We start from the raw sequence: 11,015 nt of genomic DNA, 5'->3' as shown, positions 1-11,015 counted from the left end.
TATTATATTAGGATGTTATTTAGCTTGTTCTGATGGTGCTAAATGTATGTGCGATCCCCGCTTACCCATATGAACGCATACGCTGGCGCTTCTTCATGATACAAAAATGTATGGCTGCTGCGACTTCAGTTGACCATGAAAACATGCGAAGGTTGTAGTTCTGCCATAAGTGTAAATCTTGACGCATGGACAGGTCCCTGTCTATGTGCTCCTTGGCTCCTGTATAGGTGATACATACAAACTGAAAGCAAAAATAGCGCTATGCCATTACAAAAAGAAATAATGCATAGGTGATAAACACACTATACAGATTCATTACTTCATACAAATTAAAACAATACCGCGACATCGCAACGCAAACTCTCATGTATGGAAATTACAGTGTCACATAAGAAATTCTTGTATAAGTGAGTGTCACATACAACATATAGGATCGCATGGTCGCCTACACATCAGAGCACCTAACCTTCCTCGTGCCACCCCTCGTGCTGGGTGAACAAAAACATACAGCTGAAAGTGAACAGCTCAGCCAACTCTTTCAGACTTGTGTCTTTAGTCACAAAAGAGATTGTTGCTATAGGTCGACAGCTGGCAAAAACCAACAGCGACGTTTGGATCAGATGCGGTTCTTGCCGCGGAATTCTGCCACAGCCGGGCGCCCATCCTCCTCATTCTCTCCCTCCTCACCCTTCCCTTTCCCACCCCATTGCTACACATGGCTATGCTATAGGTGGCTATGTATACATGGTTTTGCCTGCGTGGTGCCATACATGGCTATGTTATGCTTTACCCCCTCCCTTCCTCTTTTCCGTCCTTCTCACCCTCTCATCACTCCTCCTCAGCCTCACTTATCTTTCTCGTCCATTGCTATACATGGCTATGCTGTACATGGTCTTGCCTGAGTGACGCCAAGCGACATGAGACGACGACGACAGCATACGACAACACACGACAGCATACGCAGCCCGGGCCCCTAAGTGCTCCGCACTCAGGAAGCCTATAAACGCGTGGCCAGATCCATTTGGTCCGTAAGAGTCAGCAGAGCTCGATGGGCCTGGTCGCGTCGAGAAACACACCCTCTCGGAAAGAGGTAATCGTCGATGGTTGCACACTTAGATACAAGAAATTTGTGCCCGTTAATCCCCTTCCCCACGCAGAGTAGCAAGTCAGTAATTTTTATACGCCGGCTAAATTCTCGGCCTTTCAATAAAGTGTTCTCTCTATATATACTCCTTAACCAGCAATGCTCGCTGCGTTACGAGTTCAGGACAGTGTAAAAAAATTACACCATTTCCCGTTAAAGGGGACCGTGAGGCGATGCGAAGCCGGAGCACTTGCACGATCGCGTTCCGTTGGCGTTCTTTGGGCATGCTACCGACCTCGCGTCGTGGAACGCGAAGAGGAACGCTACGCGCGTCTTGTCTTCCCTCTAGCCTGGCCGTTAATTCTCACAGGGCGAGCGGGGAACGCGGTCGGCAGGCGTGAGAGAGGGGGACAGTGTAGGAGAGGAGAGAGAGGGGGAGGGGACGCTTCGGCATGTCTAGCCCGCGTTTCAGAGGAAGAGTAGAAAGGGGGAGGGCAGAAGGAAAGTGGAGAGGGAAAGGGGAGGGGAAGTGGAGAGGTGGAGTGTGGAGGTGGAGAGAGGAAGTGGTGAGGGGGGAGAGGGTGAGTGGAGAGGGTATGCGCATGCGCAGTAAGGGTGGTCACGCCGCACACCACCACCACCACCGGATTGAACTCCGCCATAGGATACTTCGCATCTAATAAGATGCTGAAGTGATTAACAGAAGCCACAAGACGCACACGACGGACTGTCCACACGTTCTTGGTGGTATATAACATAGAAAGCGCTTAGAGTGCTCGATAAATGTCTGTAACTCCGCTACTTCTTGACGTATTCGTAAATTTTTGGGGGTGATGGATTAGTGAGGCAATAAACTCCGATACTGAGGTCAATCGGTGGTTACCTGAAAAAGTGGTGGAGGACCTCTTGAATATTCCACGTAACACGACCAGCTGTCGCATACATATGCACAGTGACATCGGTCATCATAAGGGATGCTACATGACTCGAAAAAATTTGTGGACACGCGTAGTCGCTGCGACACGCCGTGCTCATGAATTTTTCATGTCTTCAAGCCTCCATGTTCCCCTGAACTTCTGACATGACATGTTACTCTGACTCAGATTTATGTTTTCCTAACAGTCGTTGTAACGCTCCAGGCTGTTATCTTTCAGTTATTAGCATGCACAATAAGATACACGTTTCGTCTTTTCTTGAAAAAAAAAAATCGGGCCACCTTCGCACTAGTGGTGCGAAGACTGTGGAAACAGCGGAGCTAGTGGCCTTACCCTCCTCCTTTCCCTCCTCCTCAACCTCACTTTCATTCCCCAACTCCTTGCCTACTATACTACACTATACGTGGTTACGCTATGCTTTCTTCATATCTCTTTCTATTTGGTTCTTCTTCTTTCTTTAGGCCCCTTTCTCTCTCTTGCTATTTGTTCCTCTTTGCTTGTGTCTTTCAATTTTCTTTCTGCCCATCGCTTTCTCTCCATCTTTTTCTCGTTCTATCGCCCGTAGCAACGCAATGATATGGTTCCCATAAATGTTTGTTCTAGTCGAGTGGTTATGACGCTTATATTTGAACCGCGGGTACCCGGGTTTGAATCCAGCCTCACCAAAGAATATAATTTTGTTTTATTTGCTGCATCTCCTTCTCAGTTCATCTCCACTCGTACTCGTTTCCTTCCTCGTGTTCACTTCGCCGAGCATATACAACTTTCGTTAACGCTCGTCTCCCTGCTCCTTTCGGCTTCTTGCCTGCACATAAAATCCGGGCATGCATATCTGCTCATGGTGCAGTGTTCCCTTCTCAGAATCAAGTCATAGCTGAATGCACGACGCATACCAGGATATCATTGCGATTTTTTGTTTTTTGCAGTTAAGAGGAGGGCTTTGACGTCTGCCTTATAGATGGAAATAAGATAAATTGCCCGAATGGCGTGTCAACTAAACCAACAAACACACCAGAGAAAGCATAGGAGACATTACTCGTTGTTTTTAACTATAGTGTAATGATTATATGTGACCTAAATTGAAAAGAAAGTGGACGAAAAAGGCACTTTTTCCGGCGGTGTGAGCGGATCGTTAGTCAGCGCCGCTGGGAGTTTTAGCCAGTGCCGCTCGAGTGGGGCTGGATAACATTCCGAGGGATTGGCAGTCGGAACTCTTCATACTCGAATCTAGCTCCAACCTACGTGCTGCCCTCTCTGCCTCTTTCCAGGCTGGCAAATATTGTGCACAAGGTGAACCCGGAGAATTCTACTACGGAACAGAGGTCTTGTACACCCTGATTTTCACGAGCTACATGAACCGTCAAATGGACGAGACCCTCCGAAAGCGCATCAAGAGAATGTGAGGCTCCTTTTTTTTTATTGAAATGATGCACAGAAGAGGTTGGCGCCATTATGGCGGCGCCGGCCACTCTTTCTCGCTTAGCAAACGCAACATAAAATGCAGTAAAAGAGAGGAAACTGGCGCAAAATATGTAATACAGTAGAACACCGCTTGTGCAAACACGTCACAATCGAAGAACTCACGAGTCACAGAAATTTGAGAGCGATTTCAGGTATAGCGAAATGAGTTCACATGTAGACGTAGAACGCCAAATATTCGCACGGCTTGTAAAGCGCCGCAAAACAGGGATAACAAATAATCGCGCGTAACGAAAAAGGCGACAACAACATTACTTAATTTCAAACACTTAACATTTATGTCACTGACTTAGCTTATGAGATAAAATTAACTATAGCGTTTTCATAAAATATTTGTTTCATCGAACTTTTGGAAGGGACAAGTGCTGTTCTCTTAAAGCCCGCTGTTGGTAATGGACCAAGTGTTTTCTTCACAGTGAATGGCCTTCCACCTAAAAGTAACAGATTTGTTTGTGATACACTTCGTGTTGAGTCGTATTTCGCGCATTCAAGGAAGAGTTGATGCTCATCTTCGTCTGGGTGGTCACAAAAACGTTGTGGAGTAGACGCACTTTTTATTCTCTACAAAAATGTCACGTAAAAGCTGTGCCAAGCCTTTGGCGGTGCACTAATCTTTCAAAAGTTCCGTGTTTTTCGCTTAGATATCATGCAACTGCTAGTTTTATACAAGGCCGTAATAAAATTAACTCTGAACTTTTGCATTCTTCATCGAACCGTTCGTTTTCACTGAAACGATGGGATATTTCTCGCAGAAGCAGATGAACTTCTTTGCGTGAAAGAGGAAGAATATTTTTTTTTATTGAAACGATAAACAGGAGAGGTTGGTGCCTCTATGGCGGCACCGGCTACTCTTTTTCAGCTAGATGACGAAATGTGCAATACAAGATAATAACAAAAAAGGGAACTATATGTCATGCAGTAGAACACAAGATGTGCAAGTACAGTACGTGAGTCACAAGTGGTCGAGCAAAAGTTCAGGTAGGTGAAATAAGTTCACATGTACACATCGAAACTCAGGTATTATGTACGGCTTGATGTACCCGGGAAAACACGCTGAGACAAATAATTGCACATAACGTCAAACACACGATCCCAACAATATACAATTCTGAACATATACCAATATAAGCGTTACTCATTTAGCTTTCAGTATATAAAGTGGTCCTGAATATTTCCATGAAATATTCGTTTCATCGAGAAACTTCTTGAAGGCGACAAGGGCTCCCTTCTGAAGGCCCGCTGTTGGCCATGGACTTGGTATTTATTTACAGTGAATGGTCTTCTTTTTAAAAGTAACAAACTTGCTCGTAATACCTTTCGTGCTGAATCATATTTCTCGCACTTCAGGAGTAGATGATGTACACTTTCATGTGGGTAGCGACAAGAGTACTGAGGACTAGAGGCACGCGTTATCCTGTATAGAAAGTGTCGCGTAAGTGATGTATTAAGCAGCATGCGGTGAACTAATGTTTCAATGTTACTAATTCACAAAACTAGGGACGCGGCCTCTAAAGAGGACCTTCGGATGCGTTGGCGGGCCGCGCTGCTCAGCTTAGGACTAGACAATCAACTCTGGGCGATCCAGCAGGCCAAGGAAGCTGCTGAGAGGTGCGGTCTCTCTGCCGGCTCCTAGGCGGGAAACCAGCCCGGAAACCTGCCGGAACTACATAAAGTTATTCACAAACTCACTCAAATTTTCACTCCGATCTTATGGAATGGATAGTGTTTTGCAGATGTATATTAAATATAGGTTCGTACTTTTAGACTGTTGATCGAACCATTTGTCTTTGGTGAGATGACAGGATATCTGCCTCAGGAGGAAGATTTCTCCTTTCTACGTTTTCTTGCGTCTGATTCGCAGCTGCGTGGGCTGCAGTGTTACCAGGATTGTTGCGCTGTCCTGGTATCCATTGAAATGCGATTACTGGGTTCGTTACGCTTGCCTTTGCCTTCTCGTCGAGAGTCACACACAATTACATAAAGTTTAAACAACCTGATTACTGAGTAGCAGTGCGACAGGGGCTTGCAAGTCGCTAAAAATGACCAATTTCTGTGCATTTTCTACACAAGTTATAAAGCGCTAAATACATGGAATTGCGAACAGTTTGCAGTGGGTTAAGTTGTGGCTCGGGATATTTTAAATATTTGCTCAGGCGCCAAATGTGGTATGACAAAAGCTGAAGTAGGGTAATTTGTTTACACTAACAACGAACAACGTGATTCTGTTATTCAGAACCTTGAATCAGTAGAAGGGCGTGTCTATCTAAGGCAAATATAACGAGGGAGCCTGCTCGGGGAAAGGAAATTAACCGAAGGTCAAAGATGGGGTGGTGCGCGTACGGTAAACATGCGCAACTTATCACTGGCCACAGGCACCAAAGTGGTAAGCGCACAACCACTGCATTTGGGTGTTATAATACACGTGACAGAAACATAGAAAATACGAAACAAAAACTGCGGCAGCTACGCACAAGCAGTACAAAGATTAAGAAAGCGACGGAACTGGTGGCTTTACCCCCCTCCTCACCCTCACTTCATTTTCCCACCGCTTGATATATACTACACTATACAAAACATCTCCATTAACGTGAAATCTGGGTTGGTGCCAAGCACCGGTGTTTCTCATAGGGACACGTCAATAGCAGTGAGAGGGCATCGTCCTCTCATTACTACCGACAGCGTCAAGCGCCCATGGCAAACAGTGCCCATTGCAGAAACAGAGCTTTTCCCGAGCCAACGCGCCGTCTTATTTGCCATTTGCTTAAGCGTGATGGGCTACGACGACAGGAGACGCCGACAGCCCGAGCGCATAAGGTGATTCGTGCCTAAAGAAGACTCGAGGAGCAGGCAACGACCACCCCACGTACAATGGAACGAAAAAACGATAGACGTAGTTCCGAGGGATAAAAAGACAGCAGCGTGAATTAAGGAACAAAGAGGGGTAACCTATATCCTAGCAGATATTCAGACAAAAACAAAATTAACCTGGCTGCGCCGGTGACGTCATGGGAAGGAGAGATAACAGATCATAAGTTAGGACATCGGAATGAATACCAAGAAATGGGAAGCACGGCCGAGGATGTCAAAGAGTTAAATAGAGCGAAGAAATTAAGGATTTTGGAGGCATAAAATGGAGCTGGCTCGGGCATGACAGGATGGTTTTGAGATCATTGGGAACAAGGCATGTTAATGATGGGGAATTTGTAACTCGTCCGCAGTCCCGAAGTTGACGACTTCAAATATTTCTCAAGTGCCAAAATCGTTACCGCCCTCCCCACAGCGCGCGCACGGCGACAGGACGCACGTGCCACACGTCCTCTGCATTCAGGGATTCACCAGGCTGAATTTTAATAAGTTAAACTCGTTTATTATTTTCTTTTCATATTCTATGTTTCCGCGGTCTCCCATTTCGATGAGTGATTCGCATCTATCCTATCGTTTAATTCACTTTAGTGTTGAGAAAAATATTCCACCAATGTGTATCTTTCCATTTTCTGACCAGTGCCACGGCCATTGGGGAGAGCGGCCTTGTTCGGCACTTGTACGACACACGCCTTCCTTCGCTGGATCGGTGCCGCGTCGTGGAGGAGGGTGAACAACTGAAGCTTGAAGACCTGGCATCCGTGTTCTACCTGTACGCAGCCTTTTGCCTCGCCAGCATTCTCGTCCTTGTGGCCGAGTTGCTCGTCCACCGATACTCACCTCACGAACGTCGCGCGCACCGGCACCGCAGGCTGAGGCGTACGGTTCCCCCGCTCTTCGTTCGCCCCCGAGGTACAATCACAAGCAGGCGTCAGTAAGAGAGAGAGAAGTGTGTTGATAGGAAAGGTACAGATGTCTACCTACTTGAAAAGATTATTGTGGTTACCTCAAGAGAGGTAAGGAGGAAACTCAATTCAATTTTCTTTTCGCGTCTTACAACACAGATGGAATAGTTGTAGGTAAAAGCAGGTAAAAGCTGGTAATGGCATCTTGATGAGCCTACATATCTAAAGTTCCGCAGCGAGGCATTCGTAGACCTTATACAACAAAAACACATACTTACACAAGGATCACCACAAAGAAATTGGGGTGGTTTCCTTGGTTGTACTGGACTATCTACTAAAAGGATCGCAACAAATACTTCCAGAGAAAAGCGATATTGTAGGTCAAAAATTATATAGAGTGAAGGTAATGCCAGGACTATGGGCGTATATTGGCTGCTGACCCGAAGGTCGCGGGTTCGATCCCGGCCGCGACGGTCGAATTTCGAAATGTGAGAGGCCTGCATGCTGTGCGATGTCAGTGCACGTTAAAGAACACCAGATGCTCGAAATTTCCGGAGCCCTCCACTGCGGTGTCTCTCATAATCATGTCGTGGTTTTGGAACGTAAATCGCCTCATATTATTTACTTGGCTGTTTAATGTAACTTTGGCTAACGTGCAAAAGAACGTCATTAACTTGTTTCTTGTTAGCTGTATGATCACATCACCGTGTACTGCTCTTCAGATGACATGAAGCAGCCTACGTTTCCTTTATGTTCCTTCATTTTTTTTTCATTTTCCTTCGGATGACATAAAAATGGCACGTCAGCTTCATGGCATGTCTCTTCATGGCCATGCCATGTAATTTCGGATGTCATGAAGGAGCCCTAGAAATGCACTATTCCCTAATGATTTACAGATATATTATCGGGGAGACGAACATTGCGCAAGAATTCTAGTCTGGCACTTTGCTCAGTACTGTCTTCAGAAGCGCCGCTTTTTGCATTCTGTAGAACCGAAGCTCCCATCATGTGCACCTGTAGCTTTGGTAACACAAGGCTTTTGCATTGACATCCGCAGACAAATACAGTTCAATGATCCGAGAATATTCCGTGACCTTCTGCGATGTGTACAGGCCACAGTATACAATGGCAATGTCTATTTCGTTAGGATAGCAACTCGGTAAACAAGCTCAGGATTCCATTATTAAACGTAGCGCAAAACAACACGGACAAAGTAAAGTGGTAACATACACAGCGCAGAAGTGGTAACATACACAGCGCATATTCTGCGCTGTGTATGTTACCACTTTACTTTGTCCGTGTTGTTTTGCGCTACGTTTAATAATGGAATCCTGAGCTTGTTTACCGAGTTGCTATCTTCGCGAAATAAGCATTGCTATTGTTTACGTAGCGCAAAACAACACGGACAACGTAAAGTAACATACACAGCGCAGAAGTGGTACCATACACAGCGCATATTCTGTGCTGTTTATGTTACCACTTTACTTTGTCCCTGTTGTTTTGCGCTACGTTTAATAATGGAATATTACTAACTCGCCCAGCAAAACGTCCTTCTGAAGCTCAGTATCTGCACAAGTATGATGACAATCCCGCATCTCCGCGTAAGAACGATTCTCTTGAAAGTGACCATCTGAGGGATAATGATGAGGGACCAATATAAGTATTACATGACGCAGCTTTCTACATGAACTAAGTACATTTCATGGCAAGACCCAAGCAAAAAAAATATATATTGATCGCATGCTCGCACTAAGCCGCGCAAAGCTTATACACAGCGAAGCTGATCGGTGTCATGCTTATTTAATAATGTAACGAGGTTGAACTCGGCTTTATCTAGGCAGTATTTTGGCACTCTCCCTCGAAGGATGGTCTCGCGGCATGTTCTGCAGGGCCGCACGTCTTCCCTGCTCGATAGTATCATCCGAGAAGAGCTCCTGCAGCACACGCAAGCCATGGCCGTGCTTCTCCGCTGACCACACATTGGAGGAGTAGAGAAGTTAGTATTGAATCAAAGACGATTGCAGACTTGACACGAATGACCGGATTCCAACGAAAGGAACTCACACTGAAACCTTGCGTCGGCGCCGCCGGTAGAAGCACGCGCTCGCTCCGCTTCTCAGTAGGCCGGATCTTGCCGTCCAGCATGCTTTTCAAGCATGCGATCCCCGTGTTTCAGATTTAGCAGACACAGTCTCTTCTGTTCCAATTCCCTCACCCCGTCTTTCGGATCTGCTCGGCGCCGTCGATTTCGTTCTCGCGCCGCGGCAAGCCTCACTTCTCGGGTCGCGGCTTCTTCCTCAGGGTGCGAGTTAGCTTCGGACGACCTATTTCTGCGTATGGTCAGGCGCAAGCTGTACACTAGCTTTTCTAATTGAGTATGCCGTCGCTTCTGTTGCCTTGTTTATTTTTAGTGGACCAGTGATGAGTAGTGGCATTTACCCAATTTCTGTGGCACATACCTGTTAAGATATTGATAGTTTTCTGCGATCTACTTAGAAGGAGTGATCTGCTAAGTAGCTTCGCTATTAAAAGCTACATCGAGACACTTCATCCGGTCTCATGAACCTTACTTTACGACCCTGTTAAGGTAGATGCCACTGAAATGAAAGCCCTTGTTTACAGTGGGGCTTCCGTCTCTATCATTAGTAAAAGTAGAGGGGACGCCAGTCGTCTGGATCGTGGTAGGGTATTGCGCGTCTAAGCCTACGATGGATCTATAAGCCCACATAGTGAGTGGGTAAGCCTAGCAATCGAATTTCAAAGGCACTCCATTACCAGTAATGTATTGGACATTCCTGATGTCACCTACGATTTTGTCCTACCAAGATATGAAGACGCTTACAATAAACATCCACTGGGACGACAAACTAAGGGTGTTGTACAACGTAAGAACAGACGATCTTCCTAAGGTACTTAACGTGGCAAGACTCATCCCCGTGTTCGCAAACAAGCCTCGACTCGATGTTCGTCCTTCGCTCAATCGAGTTCGTCACAGTACCGCCCCTCGACTGAAAATGCCGCTGCGTTTTTCAAGAATTCCTGCAAATTATCACTGATATGTAGTTACTTATTTTGCCTAGAGACGATCCTCCAATCGACTTTCTCAAGTCGAGGAGAAGCGCTGAGAGAAGGTACGTTCTAGAATACAGCGATCATTTTCCAGGAGGAGGACATCACAAGGAAGTATCCAGAACTTACGTGCATGGGTAGCTGTTCTCCGGCTATGAATCTTGATGTGGTTCCTTCGAGCTTGCTGAGAAAACAGTGGTTCGCATAGTTCCTTATAATATGTCGAAAGATAGAAAGGTGTGGCTCAAAAAGGAGTTGCAAGAAATGCTGGATGCAGCTATTATCCATATTTCTGCTTCTCCCATACCTTCTGCTCCATTAGAAGATGGGACATTCCGCCTCTGTACAGGTTACCGGGATCTTAATCGTCAAACAGAATTGATACCTTGCCACAATGCCGAGGATCGACGAAATTATAGACGAAACTGGTGGTTTTCATTGTTCTTCACGAACAGACCTCTGCCGGCTGTTTTGACAGATCCTGCTGACTGAAGAAACGAAAAAGCCCACCGCCTTTATAGCCAATTATCACTTGTTTGCATACCTACCAACATAGGTCGGCAGACGCACTCATGAGTCAACTTCCTCAGACACTCAGACTCAGATCGAGCCGTGACTTTGTGAGTCCGAGTGAGTGCGCTTGAGGAAAATTTTATTGAGTTTGAGTCCGAGTGATTATCG

At 45.9% G+C, this 11,015-nt stretch overlaps 1 protein-coding gene across 1 annotated transcript; it reads left to right on the top strand.

The window, feature by feature from the left end:
- Positions 1 to 3,292: 3,292 nt before the first annotated feature.
- Positions 3,293 to 7,302, top strand: LOC125759006 (uncharacterized). Its single transcript, XM_049416882.1, has 2 exons — positions 3,293 to 3,418; positions 7,001 to 7,302. Exons 1-2 carry the CDS (start codon positions 3,372 to 3,374, stop codon positions 7,296 to 7,298), a joined length of 345 nt encoding a protein of 114 aa, XP_049272839.1. The 5' UTR covers positions 3,293 to 3,371; the 3' UTR covers positions 7,299 to 7,302.
- The last annotated feature ends 3,713 nt before the right edge of the window (positions 7,303 to 11,015 follow it).

Source organism: Rhipicephalus sanguineus, chromosome 6 (genome assembly GCF_013339695.2).
Source record: "Rhipicephalus sanguineus isolate Rsan-2018 chromosome 6, BIME_Rsan_1.4, whole genome shotgun sequence".
NCBI classification, from domain to species: domain Eukaryota; kingdom Metazoa; phylum Arthropoda; class Arachnida; order Ixodida; family Ixodidae; genus Rhipicephalus; species Rhipicephalus sanguineus.
Note: the sequence above shows the minus strand (reverse complement) of the source record. Positions and strands in the feature narration are given on the sequence as shown.

Bases quoted from the DNA above. Each gene is read 5' to 3' on its own strand.
- LOC125759006 (XM_049416882.1), top strand. From the start codon at position 3,372: ATGAACCGTCAAATGGACGAGACCCTCCGAAAGCGCATCAAGAGAAT. The intron at 3,419-7,000 runs GTGAGGCTCCTT...TTTTCTGACCAG, and splicing joins CGAAAGCGCATCAAGAGAAT to TGCCACGGCCATTGGGGAGA.